The 26,887-nt window shown below is 45.8% G+C and overlaps 1 protein-coding gene across 1 annotated transcript; it reads right to left on the bottom strand.

Moving 5' to 3' along the window:
• Positions 1-3,291: 3,291 nt before the first annotated feature.
• Positions 3,292-26,887, bottom strand: POU2AF1 (POU class 2 homeobox associating factor 1; the record flags this gene model as incomplete). Its single annotated transcript, XM_081100342.1, is given in 7 exon segments — positions 3,292-3,606; positions 6,142-6,407; positions 6,490-6,532; positions 7,032-7,162; positions 26,704-26,824; positions 26,826-26,851; positions 26,854-26,887. Coding segments are annotated over 7 exon segments (936 nt in total).

Raw genomic sequence — 26,887 nt, 5'->3', positions numbered from 1 at the left:
TCTATGATTTATGATTTCTAAAAATTTATGTTTAGCTTTAGCGCATGTCTTCAAACTTCCACATCGAGGTGGGTGCAGACTAATGTTCAGAGAATCTGAGCCACTTGATGTGACTCCATTCTTTAGTAGGAATCCAGCTTCTTCATCACACCACATGCTCATCTCCTCCCTGCTCCTCTAGGCCGTGCTGGAGCTGCACAGACTCAGGGATCAGCACTGGTAAAGCACCAATCTACACTCTCCTCACCTTGCTGATCAAGTGGTTCACATTTCTTTCACATTTTTAAAAGGTCTTCCCCAATAAAGGTAGGGAGGCCCCAGCCAGGTGGCTCAGTTGGTTGGAGCATCATCCCATACACCAAAAATTTGTGGGTTCAAGTCCTGGGTAGGGCACATATCTAGGTCAGGGCACAAATGAGAGGCAACTGATTGATGTTTCTCTCTCTTTCTTTTTCTCTTTCTCTCTTGTATAAATATATTCTCAATGAGGACTTTTTAAAAAATAGCTAAGGGGAAAAAAAATATCTCAAATCCCTTTTCTTCCATGTATTTTTTTTCTGGATCATGAACAATATGGAGAATAAGAAAAAAAAAAAAACAATAAAAAAATCTGAAAACAAGAGCTATGGAAGAATTAGGTGGATTATTAAAAATAATTATTATTACTCAGTAAAGATTAACAATGAAGGCAGTGAGCTAAGAGGCTCTTAGTGAACTCAGAAAATCACCAGGAAAAGGATTGGTGTTAGAAGGGACCAGCTGGTTTAAATTTCCATTCCATTGTGATGGCTCTATGAGCTGGCTCCCTGCAGGCATAGCATTCTGCATCATATCACCTGCCTTAGGGTTCTGACTGATGGACTTTAAGAGCCTGCTGTGGAAATGCCACTGGCTGAATGTACCCCTGGACACCCAGGGTCATGAGAAGTTACTCATGGAATGTGACCCACAGGAAGAGCAATAGAGTTAAAAGATTTCCTTCCTCTCCTCAGATCCTTGCTTTCCTAGAGACCCACCTACCAGCCTCAAATATTGTGCTTGGGAGAACTTTGCAACAGATCAAGTTGCAAAATCAACAAGACCGGTGAGGATACTTGCAAGGAAAGCTGAGTTCTTATAAACAGGAAGAGGAGTGTGTCTGGCTGCTTCTTCCATCAGACCCTCTGTGGTACTCCTTCCTATAATGACACCAGCAGACATGGGCCTGCACCTAAAGGGGGATTGATTTGATAAGAAATAAAACACGTCAGCACAGAAAAGTCTGAGCAAGTCTTTATTGCAAATGTTTCCATTTTAGCAGAAAACAACCAGGAAGAAACCTGGATGGGCTACTGCAATCAAAACGTTTTACCTCAACAATAAAAAGGACACCATTTAAATACGTGAAATACTTTATTTCTTTGCCAGTTTTTGCCAATTTATACTCCCTGATGGAGATTGCTTCCGCAGCCCCTCAAATTCTCAAACAGTGAGCTGAAAAATCTTGCATAGTGTTTTCTATAAGAAACCAAGGTACTTAATGATCACCAGGCCCTACATCACTAGCAACAAAGATGGAATTTCATCATCTAAAATGCTACCTAAGCTTCTACATCTAAAAATTAGGTCTGAATAAAAATAACTCAAGATATTTGTATTAGGATTTTAGTCAGATACTGAAAAATGTGGGTCATAGTAAACCCAAAGCAGAAAAAAAAAATTTTTTTAAAGGCAACTTTCTCCAGTTTTCATTTTAAATGGGGGTGTCAAAGAAACTGTCATTTCCCAGAAAAGTCCATTATTTCTACATGGATTCCACCAACTGATGTGTCTGCCTACCAGTGACAATGATGTCATGAGCAAACAGATGTGCCAGGTCCCCAAGCACAGCCACTGTCAGGAGCTGAGCACTCCCAGTGACAACTGTTCCCAGGCCCCAGCGAATCTGATGTTTCTCCAGCTAAAAAAACAAACAAAAAACAACAACAAAAAAAGAAAATGAAATCTAACCATCCTCTGGCCAAGGCTCCAGAGGCTCCCAGGAAGCATGGTGCTCCGGGAAGAGGACATGGCCCCACATGTTGGTGGCTTCTGGAAGCTTTTAGGACACTACAGAAGCACATGTGACCGCACTAAACCAGGACGCAGTCACCACTTCAGTGGGTCTGGGCCTCCACACAGCACCACAGAGGGTCTGATGGAAGAAGCAGCCAGACACACCCCTCTTCCTGTTTATAAGAGCTCAGCTTTCCTTGCAAGTTTCCTCAAAGAGAGTAGCAAAACCACGTAAGACAAGTTTTCTTAAGTTTATTCTTAATAACCAACTAATCTGGAGTGAAACCATTCCTCAACTCTCCTACTATCCCGTAAAACCCAACCTTCCCCTCCCCTCACATCCCCCTCCCACCCCACATACACACACCCCATATACACACACCATGTACCCATCCCTCCTCTGTCCTCTGACCATGCCCCCACCCATTCTGGCATCCCTTTAAAAAAAAAAAAAAAGATGTTTTTATTGATTTGAGAGAGAGAGAGAGAGAGAGAGAGAGAGAGAGAGAGAGAGAGAGAAAGGTAGAGAGAGAGAGAAAAAGACAACATCCATCAGCTACCTCCAGTATCTACCCTGACCGAGACTGAACTTAAAACCGGGGCATGTGCCCTGACCAGTCATCAAACTGGGAACCCCTTTGTGCACAGGACAATGTTCAAACAACAGGGCCACACCGACCAGGGCTGGTGTTGTTTTGTCTCCCCCACCCCCTGGGCCCTAGGCCTTGAGACCTTGCTGTGTAGACTGCAAATCTGGCCAATGCTGAGAATGGCAATACAGAGGAGCAACTGTGGGAACTGAGGGCTCAAGAACTGTGGCACTGGGTCTGGCCTCGAATGTGCTGGCAGGGCCATTTTCCACAGGGCACCCCATACATTTCAAAATGACAGAGGGCAGCTCTAGAAGTAGTGAGCACCCCAAGAAGGGTGATCTCCAGGAAAGAAACATGGCAGAAATGAAAACATCCAGACCACAGATCTACAGCACATGCCATCAAATATTCCCTCTAAAATCCTTAGCATTCCTTCCCTAAAAGGAACAGAAATGGGGGAAGGGGTTGAGAAAGGGAGAGGAAGAGAGGAATGAAAGAAGGGAAGGAAACAAAGAAGGAGAGAAGGAGGGAGAGAGGAAGGATGTCAATTTGCAATTCTACTCTGGGGTAAAAAGTGTAGTTACGAAATGGCTACTCCATGCAGATAGAAATCTGAGGTTCAATCCCAGGTTCAGGGAGCAGGATTCTCAGGTGGGAGCCAGCCCTAAAAGCCTTCCACGGAGAGCGTGTGGTTGAGCGCGTAGGCATCGCTATCCTCTTCCTCCAACAGCAGCTTGTCGATGGTCAGGGAACTGATGGCTCTCCTGGGGTCTTCCATGTCCTGAAGGACTGGCTCAGGGATGGAGATGGGGAGCTGGACAAACTGGGGCCCGGGCAGAGCTGGGGCCGGAGGCTGGTACTGCAGGGTGGAGGTGGGCAGCGTGGACAGGGGCTGAGGCCACGGGAAGTAGGTGAGCGGTGCCTGGTGCTCTGGGCCCTCCAGCTGGGTGCCCACTGTGGATGTGGTGGCACTTCTCGTCTGCGATGGGGGAGACACAGGACCAAGGGTTAGCAGCCCTGGAGGATTCACTGCCACCCTTGTCCTCTAGGGGGTCTGTTTCCCTTCAACTAGGCTCTTTCCTGCTGTCTCCCTCCAGTGGGCTTCACCTGCACCCACTCAAAGCCTCCCTGACAGGAGAGGCTCACACACGCTGTATCCCTTACTCTGTGACTCACTAGCTCCAAGTCCTTGTTCATGCTACTATCCCATTAGAAGCCTATTTCATTGAATATAAAATGCAACCCAACTTCAGAAATGCTAAAATCGATGAAAATACTGTATGCTGAGCAATAAGCCTGCCGCATAGCATAGCTGTATCACAAAGGTGGCACAGTGCTACCCACAAATGAAGACAGTCCTGGCTCCACGCAGCAGCAGCGGCACTCTGAGGTCCCCTTGGGCCAGCAGAACACAGCTCACTCACCTCTCATGACCTCATCGTCCTCTATGTGTCAGCTGGGCCCCTATGGCCATTGCAGAGACCTCTAAACACCAAGGCCACGGTCCCAGGGACTCTGCAAACAATGCCTCTCACCTGCACAGGACCACCCTACAAACCCAGGTCAAGCCTCCTAGAGAGACATACTATCTCCCATCGCTGAGAAAGCAGATGGAAGGGGAATATCTCTGCATGGAATGATGTGTGACAGGTCAAAGTCTCCCTCTACCACTCCTGCTTTCCCTGTCATATTTCTCTCCGGTTGCCACCATGTTTTTGAGACTAAGTTATTATAATTATTTAGGAAGAGCTTATTTCAATGACCTAGAGACCTTGTTATAACAGAGATTCCAGTACAGGAGGTCAGGGGTGGAGCCTGGATTCTGCAGGTCTAATCAGATCCCAGCTGATGCCCATGTGGCTGGTCCAGGGACCACAGATTAAGCAGTAAAGCTTAAAGGCTTTTTCCTATGGAATGATGGAGCTGGAAAGGGTCTCAGAGGCCTTCTGGCTTCCCAGCAAGGGCTTATTATTTTCAGTATTCCAAAAATCCAAAGGAAACCCTTCACTTTTGAGTTATAAACCTATGCAGGTCTAATACAACTGCAGGTTTTTTTGCTCAGGGATAGAATTACAGCAACCCAGTACCATAACAGATCTTATCTCCTGCTGATCAGGAGTGCCCACTGGGTAGCTCTAACCAGCTTTGATGAGTCAATTTACAAAGTGGCAAAACAAATAAATTATTTCTTAATAAATATACCTTGTTTGATACACAGAAACTTTCAAAGCAGGAGGTGGGAATGATGAAAGGATAAATAATGAAAAGAATCCTTGGTCATGAAATGGTTGGGAACCATTAAATCTGTCACCCCCACTCCCACCCCAAGCCCTCTGATATGAAAATGAGTTAGTTGCCTGGGAAAGGTGTTGAATTAACTCCTTTCTATCCACCACCATCCAGGCCCCAGAACCGGTTTGCTGGGTAATCAGATGAGCATGGGGTAGGAGGGCTCCTGCAGGCCATGCCTGGATGAGACTTGAAGGGCAGGGGCATCAGGATAACACTTAACCCTTGAGGCAAATGCAGGGGTCTTAGAGAACCAAAGCAAGCTTTGTCATCAAGGTGGGCTCTACAACTACTCATGAGGCCCCAAGTTCACCTCCCATTTTCTTAGGACTAAAGCTGGACACAGTTGTAACCAGAGAACTTTTCTCCTCTTGAACATTTGGGGGATTCCCAGGTCTTTGATCAAATGGGTACCATTCACATAAAACTATTTCTATTCCTTCCTTCATTCTTGGGAACAGGCCATTCCTTTCCTATTGGGCACTTGAAGGCAGCCCTTGGTTAATGTAGTTGGTCGACTTTAAGACAATTATAAAAACTGGCATTAATCAAGTGCTTTCTGTATGCCAGGAACTATGCTAAGCCCAGGAACTATGCTGAGACCTCTACAGGCATTATCCCATTGATCCTGACTCTCTTGTTAGTATTCCCATTTTACAGATGAGGACACCAAGGCTCAGAGAAATTAAGTCACTTAGCCCAGGGCCAGGGATTTGAACCCAAGCCATCTGACACTAGAGGCCTAATTCAAAAAATATGACCTCCAGGTGGGTCCGATTCCATCAAAAGTACAGTTTTCTGAAAACGCGTTTCGCCTATTGCTCTACCTGGAAATCTCTGGTAAATCCCATTGTTAAGTGAGTGATCACCCATTCACTTATCTGAATAGAAAGAAAAGTCTGGCTGTGGCAGGAGACCCCATCAAGATCTCAAGTGGCAACCTATTCTCTGCTTACAGGGCAGCAGGGATGCTTCAGGACAGAGAAGCAGACATCCCAACCCCGAGGAGCATTGGGCATGGCAAGGGAGGCCATAGCCTTCTTTGTGGAGGATATTTTAGGTCAATGGGAATGTGAGCAGGTCTCCCAGGAGGATGAGGTGAGTTTAGGTGACCTAATTCTCCTGGGAATCAGTAACAAGAAAGATCAAGAATCAAGAAGCCAGCCATGTTCTAAAAGAGTGCCCTAGGCGTGGGTTGGTTCAGCCCCACCTTTGAGTGACATACCGTGACATTAGTGATGAGTGGCTGGGAGGCGTAGGTCAGCATGGGGGAGGGCCCCACAACCGTGTAGCTGGGGCCCACCGGCTGCACATACATGTCAGCTGAGTAAGGGCAGCTGACAGCTTCGTGGGACACATACTCAGTGTAGGGTGTCCACGGGGCCAGGGGCTGGAGGGTGGCAGGGGCAGGCTGAGAGAGCCAGCCGGCACACAGGGCCCCCTCCTCCGTCACGGTGGAGGCAGCGACCTCCATGTCAAGGCAGGAAGGACCTGTGGGAAGAAGGAAATTACAGAGCTGCAGGGCCGCCAGATGAGGGGCCTGGAGCAGGCCAGGGCTGTGGGGAGCGCTTACCCACTGTGGTGTACGTGGCCAGGGGCTGATGGGGCAGCACCACCTGGGGGGGAAGAAGACCAGGGTCAATGTTCAGCCATCTCCAACTTGCCCCCTGCAGGAAATTTGCCCCAAGGGCCCCAGGGCAGGAGCGGATAGGGGAGAATCAGCCTTGTTAGAACAAAACACGTGCCCCCATCCCAACCACCACCAGCGACACTTTTGAGGGGTTCCTGTTTCCATTTAGCAAGAAGGCTGTGCCCTTGGGGAACTGGTATTGCCCTCTTCCTGGGGGTGGAGGGATCAACTCGCACCAGGATATGGGAGCCATTCACTCACTCAGGCGTTAGCTTCGTTCAGTGGGCCAGCCAGCCAGCCCGCATCCCTCATCCCATCTCATGAACCCACCAACCTGTTCTACCCTAAGTCCATTCTCCGGCAGCCATAACTATGGCTAGGGTTGCCTTCGTGCTCCACGAGCATCCCATGGGGCAAGGAAGCACACCCCTGCCCCACCTCTCCCATCCCACCCCCACGCACACGGGCCACCGCGGCCCCCTCACCGCGGTCGGTGTCACCGCCGCCCCGCTGCTGGCATGGCCACGTTTCCGCCTCAGCAGCTCCTTCACTGGCTCCTTCACGCGGACGCCCTGGTACGGCCGGGCCGGGGCCGGGGCTTGATCTGGCGCTGTGGCTGTGGAAACAGTGTCCCTGGGGCTCATCTCCCTTCTCAGTCGAGTCCCACCTCAAAGTACCTCTCCCCTCAAGGCTCTGCCTGCTCATGTAAGCGGCGTCTGAGCGCAGAGGGCCACATGAGACTTCCTAGCATATTTCTGCTGTATTGTCACTCCTGCCCCAGCTCTCTGTGGCTCCCCTCCACCCAGACGATTAACACTGAGCCCCTTTGTCTAGAGTAAGGGCCCCAGAGGGTGATGCCAATGGGTGATGCATTTCTCCAACCCTGTGCACGCTGCCTGTGACATAAACCCTGACTCCAGCCAGGTCTATCTAGACTTCTCTGCATGTTCTTTGCCTGTCTCATCGCTTCATCTTCGCTTGAGATGTCACATGGTCGGGATTCCCTCTCACTTTTCTCAGCCCCTTGGTTCTTCCTAACCAAGACTGGAGCACCGTTCCTGGCCAACCCCTGCATCCCACAGAACTTGTTCATCCTACTGTCTCTCAAGCCCGCCCAGCCCTGGTTAGTACTCATCACAGGGGGCAGCAGAGGAGGACAGTTAGAGCAGGGACTCGGAGTCAGATGGCACAGGCCTCTTAACCTTCCTCTGTGACATTCGAGAGCTGTGTGATCCTGGGCAAGTTACTATACCTCTCTGTGCTTCTGACCCTACAATTTCCTACTAAAGGAATGTTATAAGGAATCACTGACCTAGTAAATGGGAAGCATAGAATATGCTTAGTATAAAATCAGATGCAGGGTAAGCATTCAATACATTTTTAGTCTGCTATGTAATAATTAGTTATCTTTTTCGGTGTAAATTTCTAATGCCCCTAACTAGATTATAAACTTCTCAAGGTCAGATATTGTACCTTATTTCTCTAAATCTTCCCAAGTGGCATATTCATAATAAGCTTAGTAAGTTATTTGCTGAGTCATTGATTGGGTGATAGTTTAAAATGTGCTGTCTGTCAATCATCTTCCCTTCCCTCTCCTGGGCCTTTAGAATGGGCTGGAGCACACGGTTCCCACTTTCCCCATGGCTCCCGGGATACATGACAAATACCCAATGGTGGCCCATGTGCCTGGGTCTCTATGCTTGCTGCGGAGAGAAGGTCCCCTCTGCCTTTTGTCATCAAAGCCGGGGAACTAAAGCGTGGAGCTCAACAGGGCTCTTTCTGTCCTGGCTGAGCAAGTCTGCAGCAGCCATCAGCTTGCCCCGACAGTCCACAGCCCAGGGTGACATGCAGCACTGGCCCTTAGAACTCATTATCATCCACCGATAAGGGCCACAGGGACTGGGCTCTGAATCAAAAGCCCGGAAGCCTGGGTATCTCTTAAATCCGGATCCGCAGCACTGCCCGGGTTGAACTTTGCTCGGTAAATACCCAGCTGATAAGCTCCCGTGCCCAACTCAGCACCAGACCTCCATCTGTGCTCTAGGCACACACATGGCCTGGCCTCAAGGCTCAGCAGGTGGAGAAGGCAAGAGGAAGTGGTGGGAAGGGGTGTCTCAGAGCCCCAGGAACACATGACGTGGAGTCAGAGAACCCCAAACTCAGATGCATTCGTGGGGGCTTTTGGACCTGGCCAAGTCACAAAACCAAGTACAGGTACCCATGCCCTGCACCTGGACATTTAATGTTGGGGATTTAATGTTGGCCTAGGAATCCTAGGACTTATAAAACACCCTCAGGTGATTCGGAAACTGTGCCGAGGTGAGAACCACTAATAATTCATTCCTGATGTAATACAAGAAACTTCCTCCAACATCCTGATAGGACATGAGTTACCCTCTTTTTAATTTGTGCTGTCATAACAAGGGATCTCTACTGGTATTCATTCATTCTTCCAGATGTCCCTAGGCACTAGGAATGCAGCATGGAAGAAGATAGGTGTGGCCGCTGCTCACAAGCATCTCGCAGTCCAGTGGGAGAGATGAGCATGAATGGAACATTCAGAACTGTGAATTCAGCCTGAAACGGGAGAGCATAGCAGAGGGAGCCCGCCTGTTACCTGTGCCCCAGGACCACCTGTGCGCCATCACCTTTGTTCTAAGTAGCAGTGAAAATGGGCCTGTGAACCAAAAATGCCTGTATTCAGATGATTTATTTAACCTCCCTGGGCCTCAATTTTCTCATCTGTGAAGTAGAGATTATAACTCCTGTTTCACACAATAGTTGTGAAGATTTAACTAAAATAATACATGGGAAACTCCCCAAACCATATCCAGCATATAGTAAATGTTAAAAACATGCTATTTTCGCCTGGCTGGTGTGGCTCAGCCGTTAAGCATCGACTTAGGAAACAAGAGATCACTGGTTCAGGGCACATGCCCAGCCTCGTTCCCCAGTGGAGGGCATGCAGGGTGTAACCAATCAATGAGTTTCTCTCATCGTTGATATTTCTATCTCTCTTTCTCTCTCCCTTCCTCTCTGAAATTAATAAAAGTATATTAAAAAAACTATGTGGTAACAAAACACCACTTTTCCTTGCATTGCCTTCCAATAAAACTCACAATTTATAATCCATTAATAGTGTCCTTATCTGTAAAAAGAAGATAATGATGACGGTATGTACTTTGTAGGGTAATTTGAGAATTTACATGTAAATACTTAGAATAGAGCTTGCACTGAGTAAGCACCAAATCAATGTGAGCTCATACAGGGTGGCACAAAAGTAGGCTTACAGTTGTGAGTGTGCAAAACACAGAGCCTGTTCCTGTATTATTATTTATGAATCATTACATTATTTTCCATCTGAACAACGGTAAGCCTACTTTTGCCCCACCCTGTGTATTCATGAGTAGCAGTAATAGTAGCAGCCCTTCCCAGCATCTGTAGACAGATCCCAGGTCCCTGTACAGTGTCTTCAGCTATTTCTTAAAGATGTGCTTTGAATCCCTCCAAACCTTCTTTCTACTCGCGTTACTCCTGCCCAAGTTCCACTTTCACTTCCCCTTATGGCGGGCGATGCCCACTGCTGACCACAGGCCCAGGTGTGGCCTGACAGCTCAGAGAGGAGGACACCTGTCCTCCCACACTCTGCTTACTCATTCTCACGGCCACCCTCGCCACATCAGCTCTGTTCATCACTCAGCCTAGACGTGTCTCTCACTGGGTGTCCAGCTATTCTTAAGCGCCAAGTGCAGCCTCAGGCATTCTGCCTTCAGAAGAAACTCGGGGCACAGGGTTGTTTGGGGGTCTGAGGACTGCGGTCACATTCTAGTTGGGGGACAAGAAAGGCTTGAACCACAGGCACACTTCTCAGACCAGATCAGAGAAGGGTCTATAGCTAACCCTCCACCCCGCCTGACTTGCATGTACATTTCTGAGGAAGCACCGAGACCCTGAGAACATGCCGGATCCCACTATCTCCCAGGAACGGCCCTCTAACCCTTGGCCGAAAAGTGACCAGCTGGGCATTTCGAGGACCTTGTCAAGCAAAGGCTTCCTGCCTCCTGTTGTTTTTGAATCAATGAACAAAGAGGGCTTGGGGGAGGTGCTATGAGCAGAGGGCATCACCCTCTGATGCCTGGAGTTCCTGGAACCCACAGTGTCAACAGGTGTGCCCTGGCACAACCACCATATGGAGAGCAGTAACTATTGCAGTCACAGAGCTCCCATGGCTCCCAGGGAGCGCCTGACTGCCCACCCATGGGTCCACCACCAGCAGCTGCCAAAGATTCCCATAACTGACTGCAGGCAGGAGGCCATGCGAGGGTGCTTCTGAGAGTATCTTCACAAAGTGACCGGGAAATATAGAATCTGAAGCCTCAAGACAATTCCCACAGGATCCCGACAGCCAAGTGTATTTGCAAGGTGAAAACTTGCAGTTGGTGCATTTCACACTGACCTTTGTAACAATAAACATTTCTAATGCCACCATAAACACTGTAATCCCTACTGCCACCAGCATGAGACATGAGCCTACGAATACAAGTTTGGAGGAGGAGAAACAGTTTGTCTGAAATCATGATTGCCTTGTCTTGAAGCTTCTGGATCTTTGCATCAAACTAGCTTTAACAAAACCAAACCAGAATATTTAAAAGAAAAATGTAAGACTATTAAAAATAATTTCTTAAAATAATAATAATAAATAAAAGAAGAGCCAAAGAAAATTAAACAGGAGATTGAAATGAGTTACACAGAAGATGAAAATCCAATTTCCCAAAGTAGAGTTGACCAGAAATTTAAATTTCCCCTGATCAAACTGCAGCTCCAGGTCATACACCCTCAAAGCCTGAAGCTTTCTCACCACGTGTCCTGTGCTCTGAAGGCCCTTCAGGTCTCCCACGGGCATCCACAGATCCATCACTGGGGAAGATCTTTTCAGCTAAACACAAGCCTCTTGGCCTCTGTGGGAATCTCCTTTTTCAGGAGAACTTCAGCCATTCTGCCTTTCCACCACTGGAGTGTGGGGGTAAAAAAACACACACACACATCTCATTTACAGAAAAACCTATGAATTTGCCCCAATAAGGGCTTCCCTTTTCCAAAAAGAGCAATGAGAAAAAATCTGAAGGTATAAAAAGTCAACAGAGACATTTCAGTTCCCCCTGCCACACACCCGGACATGCCCCACATCACAAAAATAAGAGTCGTGCAGCTGCTGTTCCGCTGGGGAGCAGGGACCATGACAACTTCAAGCGGACGGGTCTCCTCAGACTGCACTCTGGCTGCATGTAGGCCTGTGCTTGCTCTGCACCAGGCGCAGGGGACATGTGGATTCTCCTGATTTAAATAAACAGGGCCCTCCAGTGCCTGGATGAAGGCATAGTAAATACCACTGAGGAAATATGCAAAATTGTCAGCACTTGTTTATTTAGTGACCCCATGCAAACTGCATCTATGCCAAAGCGAGGAAACTACTGGGCTAAGGAGGTAGGTCCCTCCTAATGGCTCTGAGCAGAGGCCATACCCTGTAACTGGTCCCTGTAACTTCTCCTCTGGGAGGCTTTCAAAGAGCCCTCTTCAGACAGGTGTTCCCTAGAACAGCCTTCAAGATGCTCTTGAAAGAAGTCTCTCCTCCCTCCCAGCCACTGTGCTGTTACGGATTTCCCAAAAGCCATCGGAGCCGACACCAGTTGGGACTGCTGCTCTAAGGGTGCGTGGGATTCAGAATAAGCCCACGTGTTCCTCACCAGGGGGCCAGGAAGAGGAGCCTATTCCACCCATCTTGACACTCTCACTCTCTGAAACCACCTTCCATTCCCAACGGACTGGTTGAACCTCAAGGCAGCAGCATTTGAACACAAGGGCATTTTGAAAGACAAAACCCTCCTTCAGAAAGACACGTGATGCACTATTAATCACTCCAAGCAACCACAGTAAATATTTTTCTCTTTTGCTGCTGAATCTTCAGTATTGTTTTTATAAAAAGACCCATTAAGAAGAAATACAAATAATTTCCCCTTTACTTGCAGCAAACCAAACTCAAATAATTGAACAATAGGAATCCAAGCCTAGGGCCAATGAACTTGCCCTAGCTTCTACCTGAAAGCAAAGGCAGAAACTGTTGCCGACACTTTTCACCTTAATGTAAAGAAGCTTGTTTGTGTTCTAGGCCCAAGACAAGCTGAGGACTCCTGGGAAAGCGTAGCTCAGGTTGGCTAAAGGATTATTCAGATCCTTGATTGAAACACTAATGGGAGTGTTCTTCTTATAGTGAAGGTCTGAGTGTCAAAGTTTTCAAATTTGTTCTTTCCATTCATGGACAATGGCTGATTTTTTTCCAAACAGGAAGAAAGAGCTTGGGCTTTGGCCAGAATTAGACTTGACACGCTACAAAAAAGGTTTTCCCACCCAATTTACACTAGATTGTAGTTTACTTTTTTTTTTTTTTTAATGTAGGCCAACAAAGACATCTCATATGCATGTCAATGTGGGCTTTCTATTCACTATATTTGAACTGAGAGGCTCCTGCAGCCAGGAAATATCAACACTCTATATTCTAGCAATCTGGATAACACCCAGGCAGAGGGCGGAAAGGTGGTTTTAAGGAAGGTGCTCCAAACACATGAGAAAGTGAACCGCAACTGAAGTTTGATGTTGCTTGTAAGACTACTGGGACGACCAAAGAGGAGTAAGTCATGATGTCTTCTTGTTTCTTGGTTCTGATTGGAGAAAGGGAGGGCGCTTGCCCTCCCTGTATCCCCATTGTAAGAGGCATATTCCCATCCACCCCCACAGAGCACACTCAACAACATAGTTGGGTCACTGGGAAAGAATAAGGAGGGCCACAGACACCTAGGGTTTCCCCAGAGCTTTAAGCAGGCCAAAAGGACCTACAGGGAACATGCGGATAAGAGGAGCCAGAGGAGGCTCCTCAAGTACGTTTGCGGTGACTGCAGAGGATTGTCCAGTCTCAGAACCACAGAGCCCCAGACGAAAAGGATCTCTGAGTCAAGTGATCCCTATAGGAAGGAAGCCAGAGCCAGCCGGAACTGTTCACCCAGGATTGCACTCCTCTCAAATTGTTAGGCTTGCAGAGAGAGCCCGTTTACCCACAGCCTCCTCTCATCCACCAAGCTCCTGCCTGAGGTGTCCCCACTCTGCAGCCTCGGGATCACAAGGATTGTCCCAAATGTTCTGAATGTGCCACCGCATGCATGACCTTGGACAGGGTCAGCCAAAAGGCCGGTAGTGCGAGTCTTCAGGCTCTTTCCTCACATGCACCGCTACTGAGGCGCCCTTGCTCCAGGAGCTCTCGGCGCCTTTCATACCATGCACCCATCCTCCTTCCAGAGCTCCTGCAGACCCAGAAGACAGGGAAGGCTGCTGCCCTCTGCCCTCTCTTCCCAGAGACAGTGTCCGTGCAATGTCTCTTCTCTGCGGAGGCTCGTGTATGTTGAGTGAATGCATGCCAAAGAGCTATGTGTTTCCGGGTCATGACCTTAATTCCCAGGAACTCAGAAATAACCACACTCACCTTTATGATGTTATGTGCCCCAAAAGCCTTTGACACAAATGATTTCATGTGAGGCCTCACCATAGCTTCTGAAACAGGCCGGGGAGGTGTCCCTATTAACTTCTGTTTTACCGGTGAGGAAAGTGATGCTCAGAGATGTTGCGTGACTTCCCCAAGGATTTAAATAAATAACAGTGTCATCAACTAAACCCAGGACCTGTGATTCCAAACACAGTCCATTTTTGCTTCACTGCCTGCTTCCTCCTTACCAAGGCAAGTCATGTTGATTTCTTTGGGTAATACTGGAGGTCAGTCCTCAAATGGCCCCCTGTCCAATTCTAACCCTCCTCCCTCCATTTGGAGTGTGCGCTTGGACCACCCAGATTCAGTCTTCCTTGATGGCCAAGAAATGGTGGTTCCCAGGCTAAAGAGAAGAGACTAGTCCATGAGAAGTTTACCGGCAGTCTGCTCACATGAGCAGTGACGAGAACTGAGAGACCCAAACAATTCCCCGCAAAGTTTTATTTTTGGTATTTTCGACTGAAATGACAGTGGATAGGTCCACCTGAGAACCCAGCTGCATCTGTCGCCTTTTACAGAAACTGGCGTCACCAGAGCAGAAAGGGTTCCCATCTCAGATGCATCGCGTCCCAGGTTGGGGCAAGTCCAGGAGACCCCTGGCAGAGCATTCACTGGACAAGTACTTGCTAAGCAGAGTAAACTATGTCCTTGCTATCATGGAGCTGACTGTCTAGTCTAGTGGGGTATATAGACTTAGTCAAATAATTGCAAACCTAGAGTTATGAACTATGACAGAGATGCGCCTGCTTCAGAGTTGAAGTGTTCCGGCTGCACAAAGAGGAAGAAGCATGATTGCTCTGGCACCAGGCTCAGCCACATCAAAATATACAAAGTAGCCCCAAATGTTCAGGGTCCTTCCCCAGCCTAGGGATCCTAGATGAACCCAAAGATGTTTCCACCAGCTGTCCCTATCCTCTCCTAATTAGCCCACTGGGGAAGGCTAGTTCTAGGAACTCAGATTTGAAGATGGAAATCAGCTGGCTTCAGAGGTTCTATACTGAGTCTCAGATATCCTGAAATTCAAATTTTCAGGGGCTTCTGATTCACACTACCACTACCATCAATGAATCAGAGCCCACCTCCATCTAAGGGTGTATGTATTTCAGTTGGGAGGGAACAAGCATCTAATGCAACCCTATAATCCTTGACATTGAGAAGTGGTAAAATATAGTTTGGGACTCAAGCCGACATAGTTTGGAATGGCTACTACATCGCTTATTACTGTGAAACTCTTGGCAAATCACTTAACCGGCATGTGCCTCAGTTTCCCCATTTTCAAAATGAGGTGATATCCACCTCATGGGATTATCATGAAGAATATATAAAATTAGCACAGTTAAAGACCCAGTACATAATAGGTGCTCAACAAGTGGCTGATTCTCCTTTGATCTCCATGGTCCATCACTCATCAAAGAAGCACGCCTGGTAGAGTGGCTCTAACTTGCCCCTCTCCTGCTATATCCTGATACTGAATGTCTCTATCCTCAATACACTCAGGGCCTTCTGCTGCCTGCAAAGCCTGCTGCAACCTGCCTTCATTGTTCTCCTAGAAGTCATCCCTCAGATAGCTGGGCCTGACGTCCCCAAGTAGCAGGATAGCCCTGTTTAGGATGCAGGGGGTGGCCAATGATGCTACAGAGAAACTGGTCAAATACCTCACTTTCAAATACAAAAAAGCCTGGACAGGAGACATCAAAATCCTGACATTGGCCTCTTATAAAGTTACCATAAGCTAAGCAGAAGGACTTCTTTCTTCAGAAGCCAACAGAGGATTAAATTTGTGAAAGATTTGAGCTTTTAAAGAATGACCCCAAGCCCTAACCAGTTTGGCTCAGTGGATAGAGCATCAGCCTGCGGACTCAAGGGTCCCAGGTTCTATTCTGGTCAAGGGCATGTACCTTGGTTGCGGGCACATCCCCAGTAGGGAGTGTGCAGGAGGCAGCTGATCGATGTTTCTCTCTCATTGATATTTCTAACTCTCTATCCCTCTCCCTTCCTCTCTGTAAAAAATCAATAAAATATATTTTAAAAAAATAAAATAAAGGATGACCCCAAGATGAAGCATATTAGAGGTTTTTAAGTAGCAAAGTAATGTGGCATGCCCTTGTCCTGACATCAGGAGTGGCCCCTCAAGGAACCTGTATGTCTCTACAAAAGGCTAGGGACATAGCCCTGGTTAAGGCCATAGTCATGGACTCTTCTTCAAAGGGCTCTTCAGTGGTCAGAGAGGGGACTTTTGTCATCTGTTAGGGCAATGCATACTTCTGGCTGACATATCAGCTTTATCAACAGCAGCAGGGATCAAACAAAGGGAAGAAAGGACTCATACTGAGAGCATAAGACCATATTAGGGGGTGAACTAACCCAAGGTGCCCACCCGAATTTTATAGCAAGGCAGCACCTGAGTGAGGAGGTGGAACAGAGGGGACTGATACTTCTTTCCTTGTTAGATCAAGACCTGTACCAAGAATCTAGCATTGCCAGTCTGATATAGAACAAGAAAAACTGATGGTTAGGCAGCTAGAGGAGAGGAAATTCGACTGCTTGTCCCTTGATTTTAAACAACAACTAGTTTGGAATTTTTAGGACTAAAAATATTCCTTTTTTAATCCTCACCTGAGGATGTGATTTTTAAAAAAAAAAAATATTGAATTTTAGAGAGAGAGGAAGGGAGAGAGAGAGAGAGAGAGAGAGAGCTGCCTCCCATATGCATCCCAACCAGAGATCACACCTGTAACCTAGGTATGTGCCCTGACCTGGAATTAAAACCGAAATATGTTTGGTACATGAGACAGTGATTCAACCAACTGAGCCACCCTACCAGGGCAAGACCAAAGGGATTCTTACAAAAGAAATAAACTTTTCCTGAGACCGTCAGATACGAACCATTTCCTTGGAGGAAGGACTCTTCAAACTCGACATCAGCTGTACATTTTGGGTCCAACCCCAGCTCGTGGTAGCTTGGGGTACAGCCTATGTAAATGAAAGCAGCTCTGATCATTGATTCATGATGTGAGATATAATTGCCAGTCAAGATGAGCTTTTTTGCTAGGTCTCTGGTTTACTAACCAATGTCCCCATGATTTGGGGGGATTCCCTTGTGAAGGACACTGGAGAAGTTGTTAGAATATGAAGCCTGGGCCCTCGCCGGTTTGGCTCAGTGGATAGATCATCAGCCTGTGAACTGAAGGGTTCTGGGATCTATTCTGATCAAGGGCACATGCCCCAGTAGGGGGTATATAGGAGGTAGCCAATCAATGATTCTCTGTCATCATTGATGTTTCTTTCTCTCTCTCCCTCTCCCTTACTCTCTGAAAGTCAATGAAAATATATTTTTAAAAAATAAGAGGAAAAGAATATGAAGCCTGGGAAAGAAGCCACCAGGTCAGCCTTTGAGGGATGTATCCCCCACCTAACTTACAAGATACCCACATAGACTGAAAACATGATCTTTGCAGCTTCAACGCTTCATGGAGATCAATTTAACACATTTCACAGTGACTCACTTTTCTCTAGGAATGAGGTCCTTACCCTGGAAGTAACCAAGGACCTGTGACCAGCTGTTAGGGATCTTGCTGAGGAGTGGAGGATTGGTTGAGGTCAGAGCTGTCAATGTGTGTAGCTTAAAGAACCCTGAATATAGCAAAGGTGCCTGTAGCTGCCAATAAAGAGAAGGGAGCAGAGGTGTGAATGAGCAATCTGAGCTCTGATGTCCCCACAAAGCTTCTCCATTTTTATTTTTGTATTGGAGCTCTGCAGTAGGTTTCATTTAAATAAAGCAATTTATGGCAAAAATGTTGTAGATACCAACCTAGATATTCTCTGATTTTCTTCCCATACTTTATGTCCTAAGATGCCTCCTTACTCCCAGCATCTATGCAAATAGTCTAATTATCATTTATTCTTTTTTTTTCTTTCAACATATTTTTATTGATCTCAGAGCGAGAAAAGGAGAGGAAAGAGAGACAAAAACATCAATGATGAAAGAGAATCATTGACCAGTTGCTTCCCGCACACCCCACCACTAGGGACCTAACCGGGAACTGAACCTCGACCACCTGGTTCATATGTTGAAGCTCAACTGGCGGCCAGGCTGATTATCATTTATTCCTGGGGCTTCATATCCAATGCTATATGCTCCGTGGTACCTTCCTTAATTCCATCTTCGCTTCCCTCCTGCTGAAGGTAATTTATTTTATTAGTTGAATTCTCTATTTAGAAATAATTACATGATTGGATAGATGCATGCATGCATGCATGCATGGGATGATAAAGAGAGGGCTGATTTGCCGAAACCGGTTTGGCTCAGTGGATAGAGTGTCGGCCTGCGGACTGAAAGGTCCCAGGTTCAATTCCGGTCAAGGGCATGTACCTGGGTTGCGGGCATATCCCCAGTAGGAGATGTGCAGGAGGCAGCTGATCGATGTTTCTCTCTCATCGATGTTTCTAACTCTCTATCTCTCTCTCTTCCTCTCTGTAAAAAATCAATAAAATATATTAAAAAAAAAAGAGAGGGCTGATTTTCCTTGTACACCTTTCTTTCCTGAATTGATCTTGCTTTCATTCTGCACTAAAACTTGCTCCTATTTTTTATCCCCTTGCCTCCCTTTTTTCCTTTCTTTTCCATCTCCCCAGCATTTTTCAGTTCTGTAGAGTTCTGACAATCTTTGGACTCGTTCTCTCTTCCAATTAAATCTATGATTCTTTCCAGAGGACTGAAAAGTAATTCAGCTTCATCTACATGTGGTCAGATCCTTCTTGGCCCCAACACCTGGCCTGAGAATGATTCTGGCTCATAATGCTTTGTCTACGTGCTCTTCCCAGAAAGCGATACTAATGAAACCATTACTAAGAAAAGAGGCAGCACATTGCTGTTTCATTTTTCGCTATCATTTGTGCTATTTTTTGCATACCCCAGTGTCGTCCTCCTTGCAGCTAGATTATAAACACCTCAGTTCAATCTCCTAAAATAAAAACAAATACAAGCTTGCCAGTCAGTACCAGCCTTCACCACCACACCGTACAGGGTTGCTAGGAAATTGTGGCTCAAGTTCCAAGTCTGGTCACAGAATGGCCCACTTAACCATTAGCCCTGGTCACTAACCTCCCATGAATTACATGGAAAGGCGTGTCCTGCTATTTCACAAGAAGTGCAGAACTCAAGAGGACACACAACTATAACCTAGAATTAGTTGCATCACCTTTGTCCTCAGAGGTAAAAGTGAGAAGGAATGGGAAAATAACAATAGTAACTAATATTTATTGAGTATTGACTTAATGCCAGCCACTGTAGTGAGCACCCTGTGAAGAACTGAATTCCCACCATATATGTAAGGAAATGGCCACAGAGCAGGCGAATGGACTTGCCAGTATCATCCATCAGTGAGGCATAAATCTAGGGTTCAAACTCAGGTCTGCCTGCCCCAGAGGCTAACTGTAAACCACTGAAGGCAAAGAATGAACAAAGATGTCACTCTGTAATTCAAAATTAAACCCAACGCCCTACGCCTTGTTTTCCACACCCACACCTACACACACACACACACACACACACACACACACACACACACACGAAGGGATACCCTGACTCTTCTGAAGTCTGATCAGTTCAGAAAGAAGGAGACGTGCCAAGGAGAAGGAAGCCTTGGCCCCCAGCACAGGCTGCCACCCAGGACTCCCCATTAGTGCTGTCCGAAAAAACAGGCGGGCTGGGTTATTCTGGGGAGATTCTTGGTCTTCTCTCCTTTTTCTGCCCTGCCCTGCAGCTAAAATATCTGCAAAGAGCCCCACAGAGGAAGTATAGCAACAGGGCACAGACCTAATTTCCTTCAAAAGGTGAGCTGAAACACAGGCATCAAAAATAAGTTTTCAATATATTGAAGAGCATTTACATCTATTTCCATTTTTCTTTATACTAAAGTGCATCAAACATCCTTTTCAATTTTTTACCATATACACAGAAAACTACATTAAAATGTATATGAAATTCAATAAATTATTATTAACTAGATAAATAGTTCAAGGAACAGAATATTGAGAATCTGAGATGTTTCCTTCATGTTTCCCAAACATTCCTCTCTCGCCTCTCCAAAGCTTATAAGAAGCATGGTTTCTGACATTGTACATTCGTGTGTGTTTTTTATTTTTAATGTTACATAAAGAGAATAACCCAGTAAAGTATTGCTTGTTTTTGCATTATTTGGCTAAAACTGTTGGATTCACTTATTTTTTTACATGTAGTTACAGTATTGTTAGTGTTTCATTGACTTATTATTTAGACCGGATGGCTATTTGTGTGGTTATTGGTTTTTAGCTATTGTGATTAGTGATGCTATAAATAGTATTGTATATGTGTATTCTTCTTATACACACTAATGAATTTCTGGTAGATACTGCCAGATTATATGTTATGTTCAAGTTTAGTTAATAATGCCACTATGTTTTCTAAAATGTTTGGAGGAATGTTTGATCCACATTCCTACTAAACTTAAATGACCAAATTTTTATTTTTAAGCATGAATGTGAAGAGAAATCTCATTTATTATTTTACTGGAATTAATATAGTTTTATATAATTATTGTCCATTTTACGAAGTACCTTTTCAAATTTCTTGCAATTTTTATTAGATCATCTTACTAATTTGTAATTGACTGTAACTTAAGTTTTTCATTGATTTGAAAGTGTTCTTTATATATCTTGATAGGAACCCTTCTTTGTTTATGTTTAATGAAAACAGCTTCCCTCCTCCCCCCCAAAAATAGATTTTTAAGACATGAACAGACATCTGCCAGGTACTGCAATTTTTTATTTTTGTTTGCCATTGCTTCTTTGTCTAACATGGAAGGCCTGTGCTTTTACCTAAGCCCTGCGCGTGAGACAAGAAGCAGAACAAGGAGATGGGACAGCTTAGCAAGACAATATTTGGGGTGTGATTCACATGCTTTGTGTGTTGGGGGAGGGGCAATGATAGAGAGGTATGCTTTTTTTTTTTGCCTTTCCCTTTTCTTCTTACTTCTCCAAAACACAGATATGATGGCTAGAGCTACAGTGGCAACTCTGAAGCAATCTTGAGGAGAAAAGCCCCATGTGAAGGAAAGCAGGCCAGGATGACAGAAGTAGCGGGGACCCTGTGGGCACTGTGGAGACTCCATACAGTCCTGCCCAGCCCACTGCAACTTCTTTCATGTGAGAGAACGTACACCACTGTCTTATTTAAATCCATATTGCTTCAAGTCCCTTTACTAGCCACCAAATCTAATCCAGAGTGATCCAACAGAACATCTGGTACCCTGCACAGCGTCAAATAAGCACTCAGTGCCCCATAGCTGATATTTGCCCCGATGAAAAGGATTGAACATTTTCTGCTCACAGCAGTGCACTGTGCAAAAGTGTATTGGAAGCCATCAATTTCAACCTCCAGGTCCGTCGTTTTCACATTGACCACCCATTAGAATCACCGGGGAGGCATCTGAAAATCGAATGCCTGGGGCAATTTCAAGAGAACCTCCGGTTGGGACCCAGGCATCAGTATTTCTTAAATCTCCCAGAGTATTCCGATGTGTAGCCAAGGTTGAAAAGCACTGCTCCAAGCAGATGCAAGAACCCTTTTGTTAAACTAGGGACTTGTGTTTGAAAGCACATATTGATTTCTTATAAGCACCCATGAAAGCTCAGCAATTAGAGCTGGAAAAGGAGTTCAGTCAAGGTCAACCTCTTTGCCCTGAGCAGGGAAATGCGAGGCCATTTTACAGCAGGAACACGGGAGACCCAGAGCAACGAGGTGGCTTGCCTAAGCCCCACACTCACTACCCATGGACTCAAAAGTAGGATCACGTGTTCTGCCTGAAGCTTCATCCACAGCTTCATACAACCAGGACCACAGGGTTCAGAGAAGGCCTCTCCATCCCAGGCAGGCCCACTCTGATCAAGCAGTTGTTCTATAAAAATGCAAAAACTGGAATGTTGCTAAATATATCAGAAAGGCGAAAATTATGCTAATGATCAGAATCAATTGGCCAACTTTGGTTTGGTTGGCTCAAAATGAGAAATTGATGGATATCTCTATTGCGTGGGAAAATAAACTTTAGAAATAAGTCAGAGGAAAAAAAATAAAACCTAAACCTTTACTTTGAAAAGCTTAAAAGCAAAAATATACAGGACTTCTAATGAATTGACTTAAATATCCAGATATTTGGCTAATAATTGTAGATGACCTTGGTTCTTTTTTGATCCTCACAACAGAACAGATTTGCAGCTTTGAACTGGAAGAAAGCTTTCACAATCTCTGACTCAGGGACTTTCTGGCTATAGAGGGAGACAAAGTTTGCTTTTTTTTTTTTTTTTTTTTTATAAATATAGAGAAAAGAAAGTAAAGTTCCCACCTTGAAAATCATCTGCTCTTTTACCAATTAATCTGTGTGCTGAGTACATGTGTGTCACTTATTGAATCCCTGTGTGTCTTTTAGAACCTACTTGCCCTTATCAAGAAAACCACTGAATCAATCAATAAACTTGATAAGAAATAAAGGTGCTTATTAGGCTTATTAAGTAAGCAAAGGTGATAACAGAATAGAAATATTAAGAGGCACTCCACAGACCTAAATTACTTCTTGTTGTAAGTTTGCCTGAACTTACGCAGGAGGAAGAGTTCCAAAAAGTGTATGTATGTTATAGATTTTTCTTATCTTTGACTGCATTTTTATATATTTTTTTAAAATATATTTTATTGATTTTTTACAGAGAGGAAGGGAGAGGCATAGAGAGTTAGAAACATCAATGAGAGAGAAACATTGATCAGCTGCCTCCTGCACATCTCCCCACAGGGGATGTGCCTGCAACCAAGGTACAAGCCCTTGACCGGAATCGAACCTGGGACCCTTCAGTCCGCAGGCCGATGCTCTATACACTAGCCAAACCAGCCAGGGCATGACTGCATTTTTAACTGCCTCAAAAGAGCTGGCCATTAGAAAAAACCTGGAGTAAATCAGGAGGTCTATGTTAATGAGAATTTTGAGACCTTAACCTCTGACCCCGTTCAAGTTGTCTAAAAGCAAAGGCACATCCATACCATAAAATCTGGGATAACTATTCCCCATTCCTAATGTGCCTCCTTGAGCACCATAGCAAAGAAATGTCAAAGTTCAGTCTATGGGACATCAAGACAACCAGCCAATTCAAAGACAATCACTCAGGCCTGCCTATCATCATCACATGGGTCTTACCCTACACAAGTAACAAGAGTAAAAAAACAAAAACAAACAAAAAAAGTTGTTCAATTCGTTCATTTTCTATAGGTGGTATTGAGTTCATTATACACAATCTCATTGCTTTTAAAGAGGAAGTCATCCAGATCTAATTCAGGCATTGCGCAAATCATTTTGTCAATTGACTGCAAGCTTTGTCTCCATTGGTGTTGGCTTTGTGCAAGCCCAGGATACTGAGTGACCTAAGGAAGTGAATACCAAAAGAACTACCCAAATTAGTTCAGACCTGAGGTCAGCATACTTTATCTGTAGAGGACCAGGTAGTAAATAGTTTAGGCTTTGCAGGCCATATAATCCTTGTGGCAACTACTCAACTCTCCTGTTATAGCAAAAGCAGCCCATACAACATGTAAACAAATAGACACGGATGTGCTCCGATAAAATTGTGTTTACAAAAACAGGTGTGTTGGGACAGATTTGGCACACCGGCCATTGTGTGCAGACCCCTGAGTTAGACAGAGCCTAGGAAAACTAATTGTAAGATCCTATCACTCAAGAATATTTTGTGCCTTTTTAACCATTCTAATCAAGCTGTGGGAAAGGACAGACATGAAGGAATCTGCAGCAACCTGATCACTGGAGATGGGCCCACAGAGGTGTCGCAGGAGGGAAGGGCTTGCTCATCACTATCATTACTTATCAGGAGACTTGACGACATTCACTTAGCTCTGACAGAAACCTTGTAAGGTGGTGATTAGCGCCCCCATTTTCTAGGCTGTTAAGAATATAAGGTGAGATAATTCGGCTGAAGAGCCAATTTTCAACCCCAGACTCATCTCACTCCATCGCTCCTGCCGTTTCCGCTCACTGACTGTTAGTAAATGGCCTGCACAAGGGCTTCTTGTTGGGGTGGATGTTAGTGCTTCACCTCCTCACGGAACCTGCAGGACCAGGTGCGGAAGCCAGGGGGAGAATTTGCAGGTTGAGTGACTACTTTATCCAATTGATCAGTCAAGCAAAGCTCAAGTCCATGAAAGGGGCTTGAAGATTTCCATGTCTATGTGCCAGCAGTTCTGAGCTGATCTGAACTAAAGCCCATGTTCACATTTAGTCCACAAACGGGGGTCATGGGCCAGGTAGGGAGGAGGCGGCAATCACAAAGTGAATGTTTTCTTAACCCTTTCCAGAACCTCACAGCACAGTCATTTCAGCTCATGCCTCCAGGATGTTTTCTGAAAAAAGAAAGTGCCTTTTCAGCACTCTTGGTGTCTGATTTCAAACCCTGCCCTTCCACCAGATGATTCGAAGTGGGCTGACACATGCTGCCCTATTTTTACTGGTTTTCCCACAGGGCTTAGTCACCTAGGTGCCCTCAGTGCCCTAGACAAGGGCCTTACTTGGATCCAGGGTAAGATCATGGCTCTGGTGCCTGGGACCTTCCCTAAGTCCCTTTAAGGTGCCAAAGGAAAATGAGAGAGAATCTTCACTATGTGCCTCTGGCATGGAGAAAGTTTGCCCAGTTATTCCACTGATGAGCTTACAGTGCGGTCTCCCTAAGGATGGGGTTTTGTGGCCCCTGATTTGACCTCCAGTGTATGAGCAGATAACATGCCTCTAGCGTCCCATTTTATAAAACTTCTAGTCTCTTAGGAGGACTTAAAGAAGAAGAAATGTAGTGTGTAACCAAGAGGGGAGAATATGAATGCAAGAAGCAGCCCCTGTCTCAGACACTGAAGCAAAACCAGGGCAATCAACATCATTTCCACAGCATCTCAGCTTACTCAGGGGGACTCTGCAGAATGGCTATTACCTGTACCCCATTTTACATGGACAACCCTAAAAATTACAAATAAAAGGAGAGTGCCTTGCTCTGAGTAGATAGGAATCAAAGCAGAAGTCCCTCCAGGGGGCTCACATAGAACCCACTGACTCAGCTCTGAGTGTCAGGGTGTAGGGACCCACAGCAGCTCCCAGTAGAGGCAGTGATGCCCACCCACCCTTGGCCATAGGCATGCCCAGGGGGCTGGCTCCCATTGTCCCTGAAGGCCAGGGTCTTGCTGTATCCTCCTCTAGTAGCAGTTACACACCACCCATACTAGAATATCCCCAACTCTCTTGGAAGGATTCCATGACTCTCAAACCCAAATTAGAATTCATTTCTTTTTATTTTAAAAAATTGCATCTTGCCAATATCAAACAATGATGAGACTTCATGATCTGAGAGATTTTGAAGTCACTCCTCCATATTACACATTAACCAGCTCAATTCCAAGGAGTTTACACAAGAAATACAGGAACAATGAATTGGCGATAAAGGGATTGTAAGTTATGTTTTAATCAATGAAGGTATATTTTCAGACCTTTAAGGGCTCCAATAGAATATCTTTTGTAAAATAAACACACTCCCTAATTTATCTTTTTCTGTAAATCTAGATTTTCTTATATTAAGTTTGCTTGAGGTAGTGCATACCTGAATTCATGAAAAGGCATTTTAAAATGATCGATAGAGCCATTTTTTAGTAATACTTCTTTCTCGAGGAAGTCCAGATCCGAGCCCCAATAAGGTTCAGCTCGCATGTGGCCACTGAGTTGACTTTGTTATTTCAAGAAAGAAATGTTGTAGATAATCTCTGTATGATTTCAATTATTAATAACACGAGTCTCCGTTCAGTCCCACATAATGGAAAATAAAGTTCACAATTGTTCCATCCGACTCCAGGGATAAACATAAAGTAACAGATAGACCTGCTGTCCTTTTGCACCCGCCTTGCCACAGAATGGGAAGAATGACAAGCGGCAGGACAGTGGAGTGATGAAGCCACGCGTGACAAAGCCCACCTCTCCTGTCCCTCCCCCCCGCCCCCCGTGTCCACAGACACAAACCACACCTGCCTGGCAGAGGCTAAGCGACTCGGAGAGCAGCGGGCCCACGGAGCTGAACCGTGGGCTACAGAGCAGCTGTTTATAAAATAAAGTCACGTAAAGACCTCCCTGGCTTTCCCCTCCCTGCCCCAAACCAAGAGCACATTTGACTTTTGTTTTGTGAATCATAAACCGCCCTTTCTTCCCCGCAGTGATTCATGCCCAGCAGCCGAGGGACCACAGCCTTCCCACCTGGGAACAGAAGTTCGTTCCCCTCCAACCTGGAAAATCAGCATCACCCTGATCACCCTGACAGGGTGCTTTCTCCATGGGCTCTGTCTCACCCACCTCCTTCCTCCCTGCGCTCCTGGCTGGGACCCCAGACCCTGCTCCCCTCCCCCCCATTCCACTACCACCACCTCCCAGTTTCAGGCTAACTGGTGAGCCCCCCGCCCCTACCCACGCTGATGGGGCTCTGACAGCCACAGGCACAGCACTTACATTTTTGCCAGAGCATGGCCTGTGACAGGATGTTGCCTTTTTTCTTTGAAGCAGACAGTTTGGCTTCTTTAATGTGAGACCTGGGTGTGCTTTCCTCCAGTGTAGCCACTGCCTGCTCAGGGCCGCTTCCTCAGCTTTTTAAAGGCCGGGTTCCCGCTGCGCAGAGGCACAGGCACAGCGTCAT

Source organism: Myotis nattereri (genome assembly GCF_964212035.1).
Source record: "Myotis nattereri genome assembly, chromosome: 9".
NCBI lineage: Eukaryota > Metazoa > Chordata > Mammalia > Chiroptera > Vespertilionidae > Myotis > Myotis nattereri.
The sequence above is the reverse complement of the archived record's forward strand: the minus strand, read 5'-3'. Positions and strand labels throughout refer to the sequence as shown.